This window comes from Anolis sagrei, chromosome 1 (genome assembly GCF_037176765.1).
Source record: "Anolis sagrei isolate rAnoSag1 chromosome 1, rAnoSag1.mat, whole genome shotgun sequence".
NCBI classification, from domain to species: Eukaryota; Metazoa; Chordata; class Lepidosauria; order Squamata; family Dactyloidae; genus Anolis; species Anolis sagrei.
Genome location: NC_090021.1, coordinates 246,620,176 through 246,643,034, shown reverse-complemented (window position 1 = coordinate 246,643,034; position 22,859 = coordinate 246,620,176). Strand labels below are relative to the sequence as shown.

At 37.0% G+C, this 22,859-nt stretch overlaps 1 protein-coding gene across 1 annotated transcript in view; it reads left to right on the top strand.

Annotated features, from left to right (window-relative positions):
- PTPRJ (protein tyrosine phosphatase receptor type J) overlaps positions 1-22,859 on the top strand; it is a 108,564-nt gene that overhangs the window by 63,746 nt on the left and 21,959 nt on the right. The window contains exons 2-12 of the mRNA XM_067462612.1: positions 1,628-1,646; positions 2,917-3,144; positions 3,671-3,931; positions 6,551-6,817; positions 10,296-10,562; positions 11,339-11,605; positions 12,859-13,125; positions 14,855-15,121; positions 17,276-17,542; positions 19,599-19,859; positions 20,861-21,124. Of these exons, the coding sequence (XP_067318713.1) occupies positions 1,628-1,646; positions 2,917-3,144; positions 3,671-3,931; positions 6,551-6,817; positions 10,296-10,562; positions 11,339-11,605; positions 12,859-13,125; positions 14,855-15,121; positions 17,276-17,542; positions 19,599-19,859; positions 20,861-21,124 (2,635 nt within the window). The remainder of the gene's footprint in view (positions 1-1,627; positions 1,647-2,916; positions 3,145-3,670; positions 3,932-6,550; positions 6,818-10,295; positions 10,563-11,338; positions 11,606-12,858; positions 13,126-14,854; positions 15,122-17,275; positions 17,543-19,598; positions 19,860-20,860; positions 21,125-22,859) is intronic.

Below are 22,859 nucleotides of genomic sequence, written 5' to 3'. Positions count from 1 at the left end.
TCTTTTCCAGGGAATCATTCCATCTCATGATGTGTCCAGAGTATGATAGCCAAATATGATAACCTCAGTATTTTGATTTATTGTCGGACTGTGTTCAATTTCTGTAGTGTTATTCCAGAACAAGCCTTTGAAACTTATTTTGAAATAGGGTTTTCAAGGATAAAAAAGTGTTGTTTTATCATTAAATCTTTGATTATAATGGCAATGCTTTGCTAAGTGCAACTTTTAAAATTATTCTGATGATATAGGTGTTGCTGAGATAACAAAACAGCAATTAGTACAAACCTGTAGAGACATTCTAGGGGGCGAGTCATTGTTTTCTTCCATTTTCTTCCTGTCACAAGCAACAGAGTTGCTTTAAACATTTTGTTGGCCTGGCAGCATGGAGGAGAGATGGTCAACTATGCAGAGATTTTCAGAAGTACAGCTAACGGTACAGGATACGAAACATAAAACATAAAACATAAGTAATACATACAAAACTTAAACAAATTGAATCAACCGCATATGATAACACATATTTGAATCAACCACATATGATAACAAACATATTTGTTATCAAATATGTTAAAATAGAGATGGCCTCAGTATCTATTAACATATCTAGCTTTCTCACTAGGGAAAGTGGTAAGATATACATAATCTTCTCCTATATTAATTTCCTCACTTTGTATATTTCTTTCTTCTCCCATTTTGTTTGTATGTCTTCATGGGTCTTTATTTGAATAAGTTACCTTTTATGAGTCAGTTTTATTCAATGTGATTTCACATGCTTTTATCCATCCTGTTGGGATTCTAGATCAAGGGGATGGAGTAGATCTATGTATCCAGTGCAGACCACACTGATGTTACTATGCTGAAACTGGCATCTCAATGAAGTGAAAACAACAATGGCTCCTTTCATATCTTGGCTTCACATATCATTTTGTCATTTAAGCTATAAAAATAATATTGACAACAAAAGCCATAAATGAGCAATACCTTTATAAGCCAGCCACAATGCAAAAATAAAACATGCTTCAATGCCTCTTTCATTAAACAAAGATGTTAATAATTTGCAGGAGAAGAAAAGTGACAGTGTTAGTGTGACAGTTCTGTAGTTTGTCGCAGGCGTTCTTTCTGTTGTCAGTTAAGAGGGACTATAGTCCAGGCATGGGTAAACTTCAGACCTCCAGGTGTTTTGGACTTAAACTCCCACAATCCCTAACATCCAGTAGGCTGTAAGGAATTGTGGGCATTGAAGTCCAAAACACCTGGAGAGCCTAAGTTTGCCCATGCTTGGACTATAGGGGTATCAAGGCAGATTTCTGGACTACATGGGGACCTGGGGCAAAGGGCAATAAGACAGGAGATAACATTTCGGCTCAATTAGCAGAAGAAAAATAACTTCACTTGAGATCTGAGCTGCCTCTGGATTTCAAATAATGATATTTGTTACTTTTGCTTCGAAAAATTATTTGTGAGTGTTCTGAGAGAACTGAAGTTCTGGCTCTTAATCCAGTTACTTTGTGTTAAAATGGCTGTGTAACATGTTACACATTAACAAGACAAATAGATGCAATCATGAGGATAAAGTATTGCAGATGTTTTAATAATACTACTTTTTTTTCTTTATTTCTTTTTGTAGATAAGAGCGGCTCCTCTGTGTAAGTACCATTCTACCATGTTTCCTGCATTTCACTGTTCTGTCTGGTGATGAATTACAAATGAATGAAGATACCTATATATATGCTCATAAAATCCTGACCCCCTGTATCCCATTCCCAATCCCCCATATCCAGTCTCCAAACCAGTCCCACCAACACCAGTAGTGCAGTTAATCTTTTACCTGAGGTTAAGTAGCATTAAGTAGTTTCCTAGTATGAGAAGTCATGTTTCCTTTAATATTAAATGTGTTGCTTTTGTAAATAGCAAAGGCATCTTTGGTCCTGCCTCATAAGCTGTAGTCGGTTCATAGTGTAATTGCCACATGTGCTCAGTACTTTTAGGAAACAGAAGGCCAGTGAGAGTATGGCTCACTCAATACCTTGCCCTTCTTTTTGTCTGCTACTGTCATGATAATGCCCTGCTACAGTATTTGTGCAATGCCGCTTTTGTCTGGACACAATCAGGAGACTCTAGTGCCTTGTCTTCTTTGAATCCCAGAACTGGACAACACAGATACCAGCCCTGACACTCTTGGGAAATGTAGAAGCATGTCTTCTTATCCTGTTGTTTTTGTTATTGTCATCGTTGATGATGATGATGATAAATTATACACATGTTGATTATCCTTATTGCACCCCCGGTGGCACAGTGGGGTAAACCCTTGTGCCGGCAGGACTGCTGACCGAAAGGTCGGCAGTTCAAATATGAGGAGAGCGAGGTGAGCTCCCCCTGTCAGCTCCAGCTTCTCATGCAGGGATATAAGAGAAGCCTCCCACAGGATGGTAAAGCATCTGAGTGTCCCCTGGGCACAGTTCTTTCATTCAACCAATTTTCTCACACCAGAAGTGACTTGCAGTTTCTCTAGTCACTCCTGACACACGCACAAAAAATCTGTAACGCTTTGAGACCAGGAGTGCTTTGGGTTGGGAATTTTATTCTTAACTGGATTTTGAACGATCTATATTTATATATACATGCATACAAATATTGAAGATTAAATCCAAATCAAAAAATGAAATTCATTTATATTTGATATATAGTTTATACATATGTCTTCAAGATATTTTATATAATATACATTTCATTAATGATTTGGTGTGCATTGAACCATTAGAAAGCAAAGGTATAACTATTTCAGCCATTTGTTGTTGTTTTTTTTATTTAGAGTATTTTGGTTCTGGAGAAGGGATGCTCAACCTGTATGCTTAGTAGTAGAACATTTAGTTACATAAAATGTATGTAGTATTTTTCTTCTTTTTTCCTACATAGGTTCCAACAATTGCAGTTCCATTGATAATACAGAAATATCAATATCAACAACGGAAATTCATATCAAGTTGCCTGTTGACTTCAATATAACCAGTGTAACTTTTGCAAATGGAACAGAAGTAAATACTTCAATATCCAATGGCTCAATATCTGCACTTGATCCTGGCACAGAATATATTATTTATTTTATGAATTCTACTGAAACATGCTGCAAATTCATTACAACAAGTAAGCAAGTTGTTCCAAGAAACATGTAAATCCTGTATGATTCGTACAATGATTATCATAGGATTCAGTGTCAAAGTTACAGTCTCCCAAATAGTTCCTTAATAATAATGCTTTTTGATTTTATTTTTCTGCTTCTAAAATTGCAGTAGAGGTAATGGATTCTTCTCATGATTGCCCTTTATTTTAATTTGGCAGTTTAAAAAATTGATTTCTATATTTTTTAGAATTATTCATTCATAGAATAAAGAAGGAGATATATTGTTGAATTGAATAATAACTGTATAATCTACGATTCCATTCATACATTACAATACTCTTTGGTTATTAGCTAGAACGTGTAGAACAAAACTGTGCCTCAAGAGTAAATTAAATTCCTTTACATGTTTGTGTTAACCATAAAAATGTACAGAACTGGAGCACAACTAAAATACTCTTTATTTCATCATAGTTCATTTCTGATAGCACCATCTAAAATTTTTTCCTTCAATAATATGGATACAACCTCTTTTCCCCCTTTCTTAAACAGAACCTAGTCCAGTTTCTGCCTTCCATGTTGAAAACATTACTGCTACAAATGTGAGTTTAACTTGGAAATATGATGGCCTAAATGTATACAAATATTTAGTACAAATAGAGGGAAATGGGACAAATTGGAATGCATCTTTTGATACCACCAGTGCCACGATTAGTGACTTGGAACCCGCCACATTGTACACATTCAGCATCTTTCCAGTAGCAGCTGATAAACATACTCTGGGAGAGCCAAGAAATACTACTGCTTTTACAAGTAAGTACATTAAATTATAAGATATGATGGGTTCCGATAACCAAGTTAATCAAACAGGCATATTCTACACTTTCACAAATGGAAACAAACCAAAAAATTATGTAATGAAGTCTGTACAGTGAGCTCTCAATATCCACCAGGGTTTGGTTCCAGGACTCCCAATGGATACCAGAATCTGTGGATGCTGAAATCTCATTATATACTACTAGCTGTCCCCTGCTACGTATTGCTGTGGCCCAGTCTGTGTATATGTGTTTTGTGTGTGTATATGTGTGTGTATATTTTTGTATATGTGTATATATGTGTGTTTGTGTGTATATATATGTGGTTTTGCGCATGCGTTGTAATGTATTTTGGGTTTTTTTTATTTTTAAGTGTCTTCTGCTTTAAGTGTTTTTATGAGTGATCGTCACTTGTTGGCCTGATATGTGTATTGTGTCCAAATTTGATGTCTATTCATCCAGTAGTTTTTGAGTTATATTAATCCCACAAACGAACATTACATTTTTATTTATAGAGGTGGCATAGTAAAATGGTATCCCTTATATAAAACAGCAAGATCAGTGTTTGCTTTTGGATTTATTTTGGAGGGGGTGCATTTTCAAAACAGTGGAATCAATGAGTGGAAAACTCATTTACCCAATTTACCTGTCCGAATGTATCCCCCCCCCCCCCCCCCCCATGAACCACCACAGAGATTAAGTTCTTCTGGGGAGGCCCTGCTCTCAGTCCTGCCACCATCACAGGTGCATTTGGTGGGAATGAGAGACAGGGCCTTCTCAGTGATTGCCCCTCAGCTATGGAACTCCCTTCCTATTGAGATCAGGTCAGCCCCCTCCCTCTTGTCCTTTAGAAGGATGATAAAAACATGGCTGTGGAACTGAGCTTTTGGGACTGTGTAATGAGGCGGCGATAGGAACTCTTAGTATGCCAACCAAGTTCGATATGGTTGTTGAGACAGTTTTAATTAGAGGATTTTAACGTCAAGATAAGTGATTTTAATGTTTTTGTATGTGTATGGTCTAGTATGCCATTTATATGTTGTGCTCCGCCCTGAGTCCCCTTCAGAGTGAGAAGGGTGGAATATAAATGCTTTAAATAAATAAATAAATAAATAAATAATAAAACCCATAGATAAAGACACTGCAGTGTATCAGAGCACCATAGCTTTTCTGCATGTAATTGTTTATTAAATTACTTTATGATTCATTGTGTTTTCTTATGATGCTAATCAATGGAAATTACTTTGTAAATTTTGTTGTTATTGTTCACAATATTTCCCATGTCTAGGGGCCATGTCCCATTGCCCCATGCAGATGTTTGAGGCCCAGGATATGCATTTTGCTATTCGGGGAGTAAACCTGAAAAATGCTTGGAAAAGACATTTCTGGCTAGAAACAGTGGGCTAAAAACAGTCAGATGGGGCCAAAATATAGTGAAATCTGCCCTGCAACCTATATAACAAATTTCAAACAAAATTAAATAGGAGAAGCTCAAGAAAGGGAATGAGAGGGGAACAGCCTTCTAACACCACATGGTGGAGGAGTCGGCACAGCTCGCCATTCCCTGTCAACCCTTTCTCCTAGGCCACATGGCAATGGCATAGGACTGACAGGACTGGATTCAAACCCTGATGTGATCCTGATTTCTTTATGCCCATCCAAAACTGAAAGTATATTGTCTCAACAAACATAATCAGCCAAGGTTGTTGTACGTTTTTTTGGGCTACATGGTCATGTTCTAGAGGCATGCCTCTAGAACATGGCCATATAGCCCAAAAAAACCTACAACAACCCATTGATTCCGGCCATGAAAGCCTTTGACAATACATAATCAGCCAACACTGTTCTGGTTTATTCTTGCATATAAAAGCTGACTTGATGGAGGTTCATGTAAGGAAAAGATGATTATTTTGAAGTATTAGCATCACCTGTTTCTTATTGTTGTGATGAAAATGTTTTTATTGGGGGAAAATTTCTGCTAATGAAATAGCAATATACCCATAACTGTTTCAATAGACTTCGTAGAATTATAGATTTGGAAGAGACCACAATGTTCACCCAGTCCAACCCCCTGCCATGCAGCCACACCCAGTCAAAGCATTCCTGATAGACGGTCATCCAGCCTCTGCTTTAAAAACTCCAGAGAAAGACACTGAACCACATTCTGAGGCAGCATTTTTCACTGCCAAACAGCTGTTACCATCAGGAAGTTTTTATAATGTTTAGGTGGATTATCTTTTCCTGCAGTCTGAATCCATTGCTCCCTGTCTTAGGGCCCCTTATGCACTGCCATATAATCCAGATTATCAAAGCAGATAATCCACATTATCTGCTTTAAACTGTATTATATGAGTCTACACTGCTGTATAATCCAATTCAGATCAGATAATCTGGATTTTATGCAGCTGTGTAGAAGGGGCCCTAGTCTTCAGAGCAGCAAAAAACAAGCTTTACCCCTCCTCAATGTAACATTCTTTCAAGTATTTAAACGTGGCTATTATGTTCCCTTTCAACCTTCTCTTCTTCAAGCTAAACATACCTATTATAGCACTACACAAATATTGTGACAACTTTTTCATTCATTCGTAGTGATAACCTCTTTCTCTTTCCAAAACAGAGCCCAGTCCTGTTTCTGATCTGCAAACAGGAACTATCACGAATTCCACAATAGCTTTGGAATGGAAAAATAGTGATTCTAATGCCTTTAGTTACACGTACAGAATACAAATTGAAGGAGACACTCTTCCCAGGAATGAATTTTCTAATGCCACCAGTAAAGTATTAGAGAACCTGAATCCTGGAACATCGTACACATTCAGAATCTATCCAGTAGCAACTTATAATCAAACTGAAGGAGATGCAGAGCACATAACCGTTTTTACAAGTGAGTATATTCATTTGTGTGGAGATAAATATTCACTGTGGTGTTCTTTAAAATACTGTATAATTCAGGCAGTCCCTGAGTTACAAGCATCCAACTTACAAATGACGCATAGCTAAGAACGGGGTGAGACAATAGAAAGTGAGAGAAATCTAGAGTCAAGGGAGAAAGATGTCCCCACTGAAGCTTTAAAGCCAATCTTTGTTTCCACAACAAGCCACATTTTTCAAAATCGAATTGTCACAGGGACAGAAAGTGAGGCGAAATCTTCTGAATAGGGGCACAGACAACAAAACAAGCACTGCAGTGGTACCCTTCTCTATGCTATCCAAAGCTTGCGCGTGTGCACATGCACACACACACGTGTATTTTTATTTGACTGAAGTTATACTTAATAAAGTACCTGTTCCAACTAACATAAACTCGACTTAAGAACAAATCTACAACTAGTAACTACTAGTAAACAACTAGTAAATCTACAACTAGTAAACAACTAGTAAATCTACAAATCTAGTAACTTGGGAACTGCCTGTATAAAGATTTCCCATCTACTGCTATTCTGTCTCTAATACTGAAGCTGGTATGAATCTCTCATGACTGGTACTCATTGATAGACTTTGTTGTTGTTGTTCATTCGTTCAGTCGTCTCCGACTCTTCGTGACCTCATGGACCAGCCCACGCCAGAGCTCCCTGTCGGCCGTCACCACCCCCAGCTCCTTCAAGGTCAGTCCAGTCACTTCAAGGATGCCATCCATCCATCTTGCCCTTGGTCGGCCCCTTTGTTTCCACAACAAGCCACATTTTTCAAAATCGAATTGTCACAGGGACAGAAAGTGAGGCGAAATTTTCTGAATAGGGGCACAGACAACAAAACAAGCACTGCAGTGGTACCCTTCTCTATGCTATTCTCTATGCATTGATAGACTTTACTATCCATTTATTTGCAAAATCGCCTATTAAATTTAAATTTGCATCCCTCTTTGCACCTTGTGCAAACAAATTTCATAGTTTAAATATCTTCTGCGTGTTTGTTGTGTGCCCCCTAAATTTCAAGCTTCTCGGGTATTTAAATAACATTTGATTTTACCAGAGATGAGGTTGGGAGAGAGGTGACTATGATCCTTGCCCCCGGCATCATCCATAATTTGATATGTTTCTATTGTCATTCCTTTGTTCCCTAAACTAAATACTAAATAACTTCTTTCCTCATAGAGCATGTTCCCTTGATTTGTTCTTCCCCTTTCTCTTTTCATATACAAAAACATCACAACATTGGCCTTTTCTAATAAAGGCTGCTGTATGGGCAAACACATGTGTATACACATCCACACACTGGTCCAAAGGCAGTTTATGTGGTCCTCCTTGTTGAATCAATACTTCCCTTGCATTTGGGATGATGTTATGACCAGTAGCCTTCTGCTACAAGTGAAATTCTGTGGAAGAGAACTTTTCAGCTACCAAGTGCATCAGCTGAGGCATCCATAGGAAGCTGAGTTTAATGTATATCTTTTCGGGTTTAGTGGGAAATTTTAGACCTTGTGTCATAGAAAGACCAAAATAAGTCTTTTAAAGCCATTTTCTAGAAAGGTGTCAGTAGAGACAAGTTTGCGAAATAAACTTTCACGGAGGAAAAAAGAGATGGTATTCTTAAAATATATTAAACATTAGTTACCTCAATGCTGTGAGGAGATTTGTTTTTGATGTTGGCTGAAAAAATAGTTTATTCTTCAAGAAATCATGTTTAAAAAATCATCTAGGTTAATTTGTTAATCTTTCTAAAAAGCAGCTCTGACCTCCACAGTTAAAAGCAGTGGTTTAACTATGTGTGCTCTCTTTCTTAATATATCAATTATGTCCTCCAAATTTTGATTCTGCCATTCTAAGAATTATAGGAAGGGGATTGAAAACAGTATTGCTATGTCGACTTAGACTGAATAACTACTCTTTACAAAGTACATGCTTCTTGGATACAACTTGTTTCCATTTCAGTATAAATGAAAGTTTTACTTTGATTATTAGAAAAGCATAAGAACTAGAGAAATGAAGTGGGTTGTTGAGTTTTCATAACCAACAAGGTGATCTGTGTGTTAGGAAACAAGGAAGTACACTACAAAATAATGCAGTTTGAATTATATGGTCAGTGTAGAGCCATGAAGTGCCTGGTAGTATTTGTAAACTGTGTACCAAATAGTCAGGTTGGTCACCATGTGGTCAAGCCAACCACGAAAAAGACAGCAGTTTATGAAATCAGTTGCGACAGAGTCTTTATAAATAAGTGGTTTTGTGTGACAGTAAATGCCACCATAATATTTTTAAAGCTTAAGGAACCACAAGGTTTTTTGTTGGCTTGTGCCAGTGGTCAAACAGGCGCCATTGTGGAATTTGATCCAACTCTCTGTGGTGAGTGGATAATCTGTTATGAGGACCAACCATCTGTCCCTGGCGAGATCACTTATTTCTTCAGGTTGACTACTTTTCATGTCCAGATAATGCCTTTTTTCCTTTCACTAAACACAAAGCCATGTTTTAATTTCAACTGTGCCAAGGTATAGAGACTTCGACTTTTTCAATATCTTCATCATCCCTTTTAAAACTATGTAACTCATCTGTGGCCATTCTTTTTGTTTTCTTAAATATATTTTCCTTTGCAGTTTCTTCCTTGAATTTCTTAAGTCTTTGCTATACTTTGCTGGTACTATTGTGTCATCTGCATATTGTAAACCTCACAAAACCATAAACAAAAAATACTCAAGAGTAGCAAAATAAATTAAGATAATGTTTACAGTATGGATAACAAATGATGCACACACACAGAGAGAACAATCAGTAAATATATATTGAACAATGCCAAATGTAGTATAACAAATATAATAGGAAATTTAAAGTACAAGGAGCTACCTTAGAAAAGAATGTAACAAATTGGAAGGACAACATTCTTGTAGTTACAACAATATGCAAGCATGCGAAGTCAAATCAAGTCTCCTAAGGACAAATAGACTTTGATTCTGTATATGGTCTAACACTATATACTGGTTTGATTGCTCAAGTAGGAGGGGCAATAAGATTATAAATGCAAATTGTTCCTTTCCTCACAAGTTAAGCAAAAATAGACTGTACGCCAATAAGATACATTTGCCATAAACTAAACTCCACTTAAGACGTTCAGTTAGATACACTGCCAATAACAATCTCATTGCTTCTAGTCACAATGATAGAATATTAGTTAAAAACTAATGGATATATCTTCCAAAAGATTAAACATTGTGTGACACTTGTGGTACTGAACTGTTACAATTAAAAGTATATTCAGCAAAATGTAAAGATTTTTCAATTTTTTTATTTTAATGATATCTACCACCCTGAATAAAAGGGGATGGTTTTTTTGTAATTGAAGTTTCAGTGCCCTTTATACCATCTAAAATTGAGAAACGTACTTCCATTGAAGTAAAAATATTCACTTTCCCTTCCTTTCCTAAATAGAACCCAATCCAGTTTCTATGCTCCATGTTGAAAATATCAGCAATACTACAGTAACTTTAAAGTGGAACAGCAGTGATTCAGATGCTTCTAACTATATGTACCGAATAAAAATTGAAGGAAATGATACTATCAGGCTTGAATCTTCCAACAATACCAATATAGAAGTTTGGAACCTGGAACCTGGAACACAGTACACATTCAAAGTTTATGCAGTAGCAGCGGATAATGCCACTGAGGGAGATTCAGAAGACATAATCGTTTATACACGTAAGTATATTTAGATATATGATTTTCACAAGATTTATATTTTCACAAATATTTATTTACTATATTTCTATCCCGCTCTATCTCACCCCAGAGTGGCTTCAAATTTGCAAAATTCATTGCCACATTTCAATACAAATATTAAAATAGATAAAAACAAATAAATACAATTAAAATAGTTTAAAACATAAAACCTTATCCCAAAGTCGTCAATTCATGCTGCTATATGTCAGTTCCACATTGCACTAATCTCCTGAATACCTGGTGCCATAACCAGGTCTTGACCTTTTTTTCTAAAAACCAGGAGGAAAGGGGCCAATCTAATGTCACTGGGGAGGGCTGAAGTCAGGCATACACCTGAGAGCCATAGATCAGACCCAGACTATGAACTTTGGATGGCGTGTTTTCTAAGTTTTTAATTTTAATCTGTTTTAACTCTCTTTTAATATGTTGCAATTTTTGAAATGTTTAGGTAATTGTTGAGGCACTACGTGTGCCCCACTGTAAGCCGCCTTGAGTCCCCCTGCCGGGATAGAGAAGGGTTTTGAGAAATTCAGATCTAAAAGTGAACATGGCTTCAGTTGCTAGATTGTGCCAAGTTGCAAATAATTCTCTACTCCTGAGAAGCCCCTTACTTAGGAAAGAGGCTACCTGTAAATCCCACTATGGAATAAATAATGACCAGACAAAGAAAATATTCACTAATCAAATTATCGGTTAATAATGGCCATTCAGCATAGGGAGGGAATACTTTAATTCACAGTCTCTTTCTTAATCAGGACCTAATCCAGTTTTTGACATCCGTATTGAATACATCAACACCACAACAGTGAGCTTAACATGGAAAAATGATGACCTACATGTTTTTAACTACACTTACCGAATAAATATAAGTGGAAAGAGCGCTGCCCGGAATGAATTTTCTAATAACACCAGTGCAGTAATTTGGAACTTGGAACCTGGAATACAGTACACATTTAGCATCTGTCCAGTAGCAGCTGATAATCATACTGTAGGAGAACCTGAGAATATAACTGCTTATACACGTAAGTAAATCAAATTAAAGGAGGTGTTGAGTTCAGATTTTCATGTTAACCACAAAGGTATTTTGTACATGCACAGTATATAGTAGGCCCCTTGATATTGGTTGGGTTTGGTTCTAGAATCCCACATGGATACCGACATCTATGAATGCACAAATATTTTTATATAGAATTGCAGAGAAATAGTATCCCCAATATAAAATGGTAAAATTAAGGTTTGCCTTTTGGATATGTAAATATATAGTTCTGGAGTATTTCAAGCCATGGATAGTTGAATCTGTGGACACAGAATTTGTGGATACATAGAACCAACCATAGCTCTTTTGCACAAATGCTTTGTAATTTCCTAGAGATCTGTACAATTTTGTATGCTTCGTTGTACTAAAATAACACTGTGTAACACAATTTTTGTTCTGGGGTTATAAATGTCATTTCCTAACTGGTTCTAGCATAAAAACATGAAAAAGGTTTAATAAACTGCAAAAGCTTTGTTTTTGCAGGACATTCTGCAGCACATTTTGCTATAGTTTTCAATTAATACGTATAGAGTTTCAATCATAGATTGTAGCAGCCACAAAAGCGAAGTTTCTGGAGTATAACAAACAACTGCTTCCAAATTAAACAGGTAATGACACTTTCAAACCAGTGTCTAAGAGCCCGTGTCAATCTGATTTCATCCTAAGTATCCAAGTGAAATCGTAAACATTTTATTTCAGTTTGTTGTAGGTTTTTCGGGCTGTATGACCATGTTCTAGAAGCCCTCTCTCCTGACATTTCACCTGCATCTATGGCAGGCATCCTCAGGAAAGAAGGCTCCTAGAACATGGCCACACAGCCCTAAAAACTTACAACAACCCAGTGATTCCAACCATGAAAGCCTTCAACAATAGATTTCAATTTGTTTTCCTTCTTATTTTATTGGATTTTGTTTCTCTTTTACCAAATTCACATATACCAAACTTGAGCAAGTTATAACCTCAGCCTTAGCAGAAAGCAATGGAATCCCACCTTGAAGAAATTTTGCATTCACCATTGGATTGTCATAAATTGGAAATGCCTTGAAGGCACTCAACAACAACAATTCAAAAATCCTGATTTGTTGTTGTTGTAATGAAAATCTATTAAGAGAACTATTAGGTAATTAAAGTGTAATGATGCTGTATTCATTTGAAAAGACTTGGTGCTGTACACATTCAATATTGTGATAACTTTTTCATATTTTGGACAAAACTCTTTTCCCCATCTTTCCTTAAAAGAACCCTCCCCAGTGTATGACATCTCTGCTGAAAATCTCACAACTGACACAGTAACATTACAGTGGAATAACAGTGATCCAGATGCTTCTAGTTACACTTACTGGATAACAATAGAAGGAAATGGCACTTCTAAAAATGAAAGTTCTTCTACCGAAAGATTTGTCATTAACAGCCTGGAGCCTGGAACATTGTATAAATTCATCATCTATTCAGTAGCAGCTGATAATAGCACTCATGGAGATCCAAATGATATAGCTATTTATACGAGTAAGTAAATGAAGATGGTGGGAATTAGCAGTCACAGTATTTCTGCACTCGAAGGGTAAATCCCATAGATTCAAGTTAAGGGGAATATACCCATTCAGATAGATTTAGTAAATTAAGTGGAGAAGTATGGTTTGGTTGTTTCTGATAGTAACATGGATCACACATTCATTTTGTACCTTTACACAGTGGAGATAAATAGAGTGTTTATAACTTTTTCCCCAGTAATGTGTTACGTATTTTGATGCATCCTTTTAAAGTAATGCCCGTATCATTTTAATATAGCATAATTACAATTACTGGACATTTTGTTTTCCTCATTTTTTTCTCACCTATTTCCCCCTCTAAAGTAGATGTTTGTGTTTAGTTTTGCTTTTGTTTTGTTGTGTTTAACATTTTCTGCTACCCAATAGTTTTCATGTATATGTTTTAAAAGAATCAGAAGTTTTTAAGTGAACCCATATTAAATGAAAAAGTGAAATGTTACTGTTTGATATTGTTCTACCACAAAAAATTGTTTGCTCACAAACAACAAACTGGTGCTATTAGTATGTCAAATTGTAGGCGTTCAGAGGATACGTATATGTAGGATTCAAGTGTTACAATGGCATAGAACTTTCATACTCCAAAGCAATGCTATAATTCTTTTTTTGTGAACATTTCTTCCAAGGTCATGTAGTGGTGGCGAGAGAAGGTGGACAAGATATTTTAGCACCAAGCAGTGCAGTTCCCATGTCTTACTCCCTTATATTACTCTTTGGGGAATGCTGAGAACCATCCATATAGTGGCATGACAAAAATTCCTTTAACAATGTATATATTCATAAACAAATTCCTTCAGACAAAGAAGTGCCACTCTCTTGAGAGCCCAGATGACACAGATGCACATCCACCAAAGTGGAATCCATAACCACCCAAATGAAGCTGGGGCAAGTTCTTTAGAAACAGTAACTCTGAAGATATTATTTTTATCCAATAGTTGTCATTCCTGAATAATATGGGGAATAGATTTCTTAGAGGCAACAAATCCCCAACATCTATCATAGAGAATACAATAGAGATTGACTTGAATATTCCTCAATGTATCCCTGAATGAGAGATCCGTTAGTTCGCCCCTAGGATCACATGGACATTCCCCACAAGCTCCCTGCAGAACAGAGCAAGGATTAGTTGCTGCAGCAAATGTCCATATGATGTCAGACTGAATCTTTATCAATCTGATGCAATTAAATAGAACAGATCAGTGAAAGGGTATGACAACCATAATCAAACAAGGTTGAGTATAGGCGTGATGAAACACCACTAAAATTTGCTTATGTTATTATCATGTGTCCTCTGTGTATAAACATTTTGTTACAGCAAATGGGACAATTAATGGAAGATAATTGACCAGGGTATTACAAAGAATGTGACTAACCAATAACTACACCCCCACCCCACCCCCCGAGATATTTTGATACTGTAATTGCTGTCATGTTCCTTTTGTGATATCTGATCATGTTTGGATTCTTCATGTTGGATCATTTGTGTGTTTTTAATGTAAATTACCTCAGCTGAAATTATTCCGTCCTGAGTAAATGAATAGAGCAGGTAAATGTGTATGTTTTTTTTTTTAAAAAAGTGACAGATTTTTGATGAAGCTATCTCTTCATTTGTTGCATATGAGGGCATCTGGTGAAGCAAACTCATAATTGGATGATTTAAATTGACAGAAAATTTCTTTGTTTTGTAGGACCTCATCCAGTTTCTTACATCTTTATTGAAAGCTTCAGCAATACAACAGTGAATTTAACCTGGAAAAACCATGATCTACAAGCTCCTAGTTACACATACCGAATACAAATAGAGGGAAATGATACTTCTCGAAATGTATTGTCTAATACCACCAGTGAAGAAATCAGCAATCTAGAACCTGGAACATCATATACATTCAATATCTTTACAGTAGCAGCTGATCACAAAACTGAAGGGGACTTAAACACGACAACTCTTTATACAAGTAATTAAAGTAAATTATCTTAGTATTGCTAACCTTGCAATGTTTGAGTTTGCATTTTGATATGACCTGTGGATAAGTTGGGGGTCATTCTGCAAAGAAGGGAAAATGCTTGTGCTACATCAAGGGACCAGCCCCATCAGTAAGTCCTGCCTTTCTCATAGTACAGTCTTTTCTTTTTCTAGCCTGAGGCAGCTTTTCTCTACAGATTTTTTCTCACTCTCTGTCTCTGCTGCACACATAGGTGTATGTGTATGTATATAGTGGAGGCAAAACACTCAGGGCTACTTCTAAATTACAGAAGTTGTGTGTAAAGAAGAGAAGGAAGGAAGGGAGTGGAGGAAGGGGTGAGAAGGAATGAGGTATAAATATGGCTCCTTTGCCTTGCCTGATTGCAGCTGCTCCCCCCATTATTCAGCCTCCTATTGGGTTGGATTTTAAAAATCTCTGCCTCACTCACAGATCCTCTTCTGTCTCCTGGAGATGATTATATGATGATAATATCATCATTTATGTCTTACTTGCCTTTCCGCAGGGCTCATGGTGGGGTAAAACATAGACTTCAATTGCAATAAATAGAAACATAAAATTATTTAAAACACATAGATTAAAAATCCATAAACACAAGATTAAAACACACAATAAAATCATCCAAATATTGATTTAAAATTCATATTTTAAAATTGATTAGGTAAGCCTGCCAAAAGAGATAGGTTTCATTAAAAAAATACCTGATGGCACATTTTGCCGCTAAATCTCTTTCCAAAAAGGAGGTTGGGGGGGGGGGGGCATCTGCAATCAGGTAAAGCCAAGCAAAGCAACCACTAGCAGTAGCGACAGTGAGCAAGAGAGTGAGGACAGTCTTCCTTTCCATTTATGGCAGCCCAGTGATGCTATCTCTCCCACCCGCATGCTTCATATTTTCCTTTTAGCGACTTCTCCTACTCCATTTGCTTACTTATAAGTAGATCCCTTCACCTTGCCCCCACCCCACCCCTACGCCAAAAGAATTCTGGTAAAGCAGCACAAGAATTCTGGTAAAGTAGGTCGTAATTGGGGATGACACCATCTTTCCCACATGGTTTTGGGGGTTGCACCTATAGCAGTCATTTAGTGGTAGTACTTCTCCAACTGTCCTCAAGGTATTTCTTTATTTATCTCATTTATATCCCCCTTCTCACCCCAAAGGAGACTAGGGTAGCTTACAACACAGTTAAAATACATTGGGGGAAAACATAAGACCATTAAAATACATGTACATAAGACCTAAGATTAAAGCGCATAAAAATAATTCATATTAGCAAAATGTAAATTTAGATTTAGAGTTGAAACTTGAAAGGTCCTCCGGGTGACCGTTACCAGTCAACTTCTGGCTGGTTGATGTGAACTTCCCCCAGAGGACCAGAGTGTACAGGGTGGGTTGTATTTGACATTAACTTGTGTATAAGTTGATCCAAGTTTTTGTGTCAATTTTTAATCACTTCTCAAAAATTATTTATACATGAGTATATTCAGTAGGGAGCCACCTGTGGCGCAAGGGGTCAAACCACTGAGCTGCTGAACTTGCTGACTGAAAGGTTGGTGGTTCGAATCCAGGGAACAGGTGATTTCTTGCTGTTAGCCCAAGCTTCTACCAACCTAGGAGTTCAAAAACATGAAAATATGAGTAAATCAATGGGTATCGCTCCGGCGGGAAGGTAATGGGGCTCCATGCAGTCACGCCGGCCACATGACCTTGGAGGCATCTACGGACAATGCTGGCTCTTCGGCTTAGCAATGGAAATGAGCCCCCCCCGGCAGAGTCGGACACAACTAGACTTTACCTTTTCCTTTTATATTCAGTAGATCTGATTCAGATGGTTTGTAGTTCTTGACCTTGTTTACCTGTAGAATTATGTTTATTAAGCATACTGCCTTGGAAGGAATATCTAGTGAAACAAAACCTTTGCTATCATTTGTTTGAAATATGCTTAAGATAGTAAAACATCTGAATGTATGCTATGCTACTTTCCAAGTAAGTCGGTTCTCCAATACGTTATTTGTCCTCAGACTAGTACAAAGGATAGAGATGTCACAGAATAAGAACTCCTAATTTATCTATTGCTACTGCATAGATGCTTGAAAATGTTTTAATTTAACTCATTCTTTCTTGGACAGGGCCCAGTCCAGTTTCTAACATCCACACCGAAATCATCAACACCACAACAGTGAAATTAACATGGGAAAATGGTGACCAACGTGCCTCCAGCTACATTTACCAGATAAAGATACAAGGAAATAATTCTGTTGATAATGCATATTTTGATAAAACCAGTTCAGTAATTAATAACTTAGAGCCTGGAACATCATACATGTTTAGCATCTATCCATTAGCAGCTGATAACAAAACTGAAGGAAGTGCAAATACTGCAACTGTCTATACAAGTAAGTAAATTAAATGGAGAAGTATGGTTTGGTGGATTCTGATAGTAACATGGATCACACATTCATTTTGTACCTTTACACTGGAGCTAAACAGAGTATTTATAACTTTTTCCCCAGTAATGTGCTACATATTTTGATGCATCCATTTAAAGTAATGCCGTATCATTTTAATCTAGCATATTTACCATTATTGGACATTTTGCTTTCCTCATTTTTCTCTCACCTATTTTCCCCCTCTAAAGTAGAGGTTTCTATTTAGTTTTGCTTTTGTTTTGTTGTGTTTTACATTTTGTGCTACCCAATAGTTTTTATGTATATGTTTTAAAAGAATCAGAAGTTTTAAAGTGAACCTATATTAAATGAAAAAGCGAAATGTTACTGTTTGAAACTGTTCTGCCACAAATAAGTTTTTCTTCACAAACAACAAACTGGTGTTATTAGTATGTCAAATTGTAGGCATACAGAGGATACATGTAGGATTCAAGTGTTACAGTGGCATAGAGCTTCCATACTCCAAAGCAGCAGTAGAATCCTTTTTGTGAACATAGGGCCACGAAGTGGTGGCAAGAGAAGGCGGACAAGATATTCAGCACCAAGCAGTACAGTTCTCCCATGTCTTACTTCCTTCATGATTGCTGCATTTACTCTCTTTTTTCTACATCTGTGTCAGCAATGTTAGATTGGCATACGGTGCCAGCAGGAACCTGGGCCATGTGTTCCCGTCCTTCTTACAACCTCCAGCTGAGTAGCGAGATTTGAAGGGAAGTGTATTTTTCACATTCAGCTTAATGCATGGATCACTTCTGACATCAGGGTTCTTGATCATAGGGAGGATTATATATCCAAAGGAATATATGCTCCATGTGGGAAAGAGAGGATGGAACCAGTGAGGACAACACAGGCAGGTAGCTAGTACTTTCCACACTTGAAATATTTTTCTTGGCCATTTTTCTCATTCTTGCACAAAAATAAGACAGTGGAAGCTAAAAAGCACAGCTGTCTATTGTTAGTTTCCATATTGTTGTGCACTTACCATGGGACATCTGTGTGTGTAGATTGTTAATATTGGCTCTGGCGGACTTTAACAATCAATTCAAGTAACTTCTGCAGTTTTTGGTGGCCATTTCATTGTAGTTCAATATGATCGCATTTGCTAGGGTTATGGGCACAGAACCCTCATGAAAGTGATAAACTACAAATAAAGGAACTGCTGGAAAGTGACCACGGAATTGCATTGGAGGATCTAGATATTCCTAGAGGGGTCCTTTCTAGAAACCTCTTAGTGTTCTGGGATTATTAAAATAATTTGACCATAGGAACATACTGGAGGACTTAAAATTCCTAGAGGAGTTTTTTTTAAATTAAATCTATGAATAATAAAATCTGCAATAATCAAAACTGCAAATGGGGAGTTAAGAATAAGAGTATCCCATGGCTTTTACACTCTTCCTTCTAGTCGAATCTAGCACACCATTTAATGAATGGCTATTGTCAAAAATGAAAAAAAAAAAGAGCTAAGATAGTGTTTTCATTCATTCTCTTGGAGTTATCAAGGAGTTAAACAGTGAGTAAGTATTTGCCCTGATAATAGTAAACAATCGTATTAATTCAAACTGGGAAAATAAATCACAACAATGATAAAAAGTTTTAAGATACAGTCCATATTTTTGCAATTTTGACTTTAGCAGATTTGAGCAAAACTGATTTCTCTAGGATTCTCTAGGTCCTCCTGTGTGCCTCTAGGGCCAATAATCCGCATTACAGATACTTTAACCGAGTGGTGTTCATTGCTCATGGTGCAGAGGAGGAGCCTAATTTGTGTGGAATTGTTTCCCCCAAATAAATCAGATAAACACTTCACTTGCCTTTTCCTGATCTTAGTTACTCCTCATGATTTTAATGTTTTCTTGCATTCTTATTGGGTTTTTTTAACTTGATTTTAATGTAGTTTGTGGTTTTTCAAATTTGCCGCATTTTAAACTGGTTTGGATTTTTCAGATGAAACAAAGCGCAAAACTGTCTTTACAACTAAATATGTATTTTGTTTTCTTAACAGAGCCAAGTTCAGTGAACAGCATCAGTGTGACAGATATCAGTACAACAGTGGTCAACTTAACATGGAAAAATCCTGACAGAGCTTCTCCTCGGTATTCCTACAGGATACACACCAGTGGGGGAGATGTTGAGAACATGACATCCCCAACCACTCACATAGAAATTTCAAAACTGAGCCCTGGTACTTCTTACACATTTAGCATATATTCAGTAGCAGGAAACAAGACGGAAGGAAGTCCCAGCAGCATAAATCACTGTACAAGTAAGTCTGTTAAACAGCAGTGTGTGTAGCCACCCAGCAAGAAACTATTCACAGAGCTGTGACTGCTCAGTGTTGTCATTTTCTTTCTGGATGATGAATACAAAAATGGCCCAGGAAATAATACATACTGAAAATTAGAAATACTCCACCATTTCTTTTTGGGGGTGTGGGAGAATATTTATTTGTCTTTAATATTTGGAAGCATATTTCTATTATTTTTCTGTACGCTGCCTATGTATGTGGTGACTAAAACTAAAGCAAGATGGTTTTCATCGTAATTTGGTAATAACTTGTTGTAATACCTAGAACATTCACCTGGAATTGAAATATAAAACACACAGAGAGAGATACATACATCCAGATACATCTGTACATCTATTTGGAAAACAGATTAGAAGAAACCATTCATAGATATTAGTTTTTCAATTACAAACTAAATAAACTTGATTTTTGGATATTGATGCTCTGTGGGCAGAATCGCAATTAATGGATGCAAATTGTAAAGAAGCTTTCTTGTTCTGAGTCATCGTTCTCCATGGGAGGACAGCATCAGAATCAGAGACACTGGCTGGGATTCTGTTGGCTAGTCCCAACTATAGCAGGCTAATTGTTGAATGATAATGAACACAGAGATAAATTTAATTGTTTAAATGAATCTAGTGTAGGTAAAGGTAAAGCTTTCTCCTGACATTAAGTCTAGTCGTATCTGACTCTGTACGAACTGAGTGGGGAGAGTCACTAGGTGCTTTCCAGCCAGTCATTTTATTAGCCTAAGGGAGGGGAGTCATGTATATCACCTTGAGTTCCTTAGAGAAAAATCAGGATATAAAAACAAAAAAAAACCCCACAAATGCATAAATAAGACTTAAGGATATAAAGTAGGGAAGGGGTATAGTGGGATAGTTTTAATTTTCTCCTATTTTGCTGCATTTTTCATCCCATCATTGTATTTTATTTAAACAATCAATGTGGCCACTACCTGTCTTCCTATTTGCTTGTAGATCCAGCTCCAGTGGATGAACTGTCCTGTAACCCTGTGGCCAAGCAGGCGGAATTGATTTTAAACTGGAGTTTTCCAAATGGGAAATATGAAGGTTTCAATATTAAAGCATTAAATAATAAACCGCCTGAAATGCTTGGCAAAGAAAACAAAACTTCAATAAAAAATTTGGATTACTTTACCAATTATACTATTACAGTCATTACACGTTCATGTAAAAAGGAGAGCTCACCTAAAGAAATCAGATGCAGAACAAGTATTACTGGTAAGCAAAAATCAGCCTTCTCTGAGTGGATAGGGGACTTTGATTTGTGAATAATATTGCTGTTGTCATTACATCTGTGTATCCATATTACACCTTAATAACATGTGCACTAACAAGTTTGACTGTATGGTACTTTTGATCAGTAAAAACATTATTAAAATGTTTGGAAAAAATATTGGCCCGTTGGTTCTATCCTAAGAAATTTATTTCCTCAGTCCCCAGCCTTTTCCAAGTCTGGGGTAACAGCAATTTTATAAAAATGAAATAAAAATTGATTCCTGTGGCACCTTAACGACTAATTATTATAGCAATGTCATAGTTTTTAAGGTATCACAGGGATCTTCACTGTTCGTGATGTAGCAGACCAACATAGCTAGCTAGGCCTTTTGCAATTGTTATAATAAAAGTGGAGTAACTATAGTTGACTCTCTACATTTGTGTGTCTAGCTTTTTTTAGATTTGATTATTCATAGATGTTCTTTTAAAGAATGTCTAGGTCCTCCAGCATGACTTTATAGTCAATGTCTGTTGGAGGCTGACTATAAAGTCACACAGAAGAACCTGGCGTTGGCCTATAAAGCCCTAAACGGTTCTGGCCCATGCTACCTATCCGAACGTATCTCTGCCTATCAGCGCGCTAGGACCCTAAGATCTTCTGGGGAGGCCCTGCTCTCCATCCCGCCTGCTTCACAGGTGCGGCTGGCGGGGATGAGAGACAGGGCCTTTTCTGTGGTGGCCCCCCGGCTGTGGAACGCCCTTCCCATGGAGGTTAGATCAGCCCCCTCACTAATGGTGTTTCGAAGAAGATTAAAAACTTGGATGTTTGAGCGGGCATTCGGACCAACAGTGCAATGAATGTTATGATACAGGAATGGAAAAACGGACGACGAACTGGATCACGACTCTAGTTATGAGATGTATTGTGTTGTTTATTGTTATATTAATATTGTATACCATGCTATTAGGGTTTTAAATTGTATATCTTTGTCTGATTTTTATCCTTGTTGTAAACCGCGTTGAGTCGCCTGTTGGGCTGAGAAACTGCGGTATACAAGTAAAGTAAAGTAAATAAATAAATAAATAAACCTGGAGATTCTTAGAGAAAGGTAAAAAAAAAGTGTCTTTTAAAAAAATGCTTCCCCCCCCCCCCCCATTTTTCTAGGGGTCTTGTATCACTAACTTCTGTCAAAGTGGAGGGCTTGCTGTAATTAGAATTATCTATTTCATAAAACTCAAATGGCCTTATGTATATAGTTGTTAATCTTCATTGAAAAATCTAACAAGTCTTCCAAAAATACTAAACTTGGTCTAAATCTGTGAACTTTATTTGGAAAGGAGTTGCACAGATGTAGAGCAACCACTAAGAAAAACCTGTGGGCATGTCCACACAGCTTGGCTTTAAACATGGAGACTTAAAGCTGTCACAAGATACTGCTACTGATGATTCAGTATTTGCAAATGATTGCCTTTGATGTTGTGTGTTGTATGTGTAGGTTTGGTTAGTGAACAATATATAGATGCAGTACAACAACACAAAATCTTTAAAGTACAGCCAGAAACCATTCTCTTTCCTGCATCTACAATGTGAATTTCCAGTTACTATGAGATGCCTCCACATATTTTCATTGCCACGGATTCTGGGTAACGGCATGATATGAGTAATGTTAGGTTATGTCCTGCATGATTTGGTAAGGTGGAGAAATGATGAAATGCTGACCTGTTCTGTGTCTGTTCA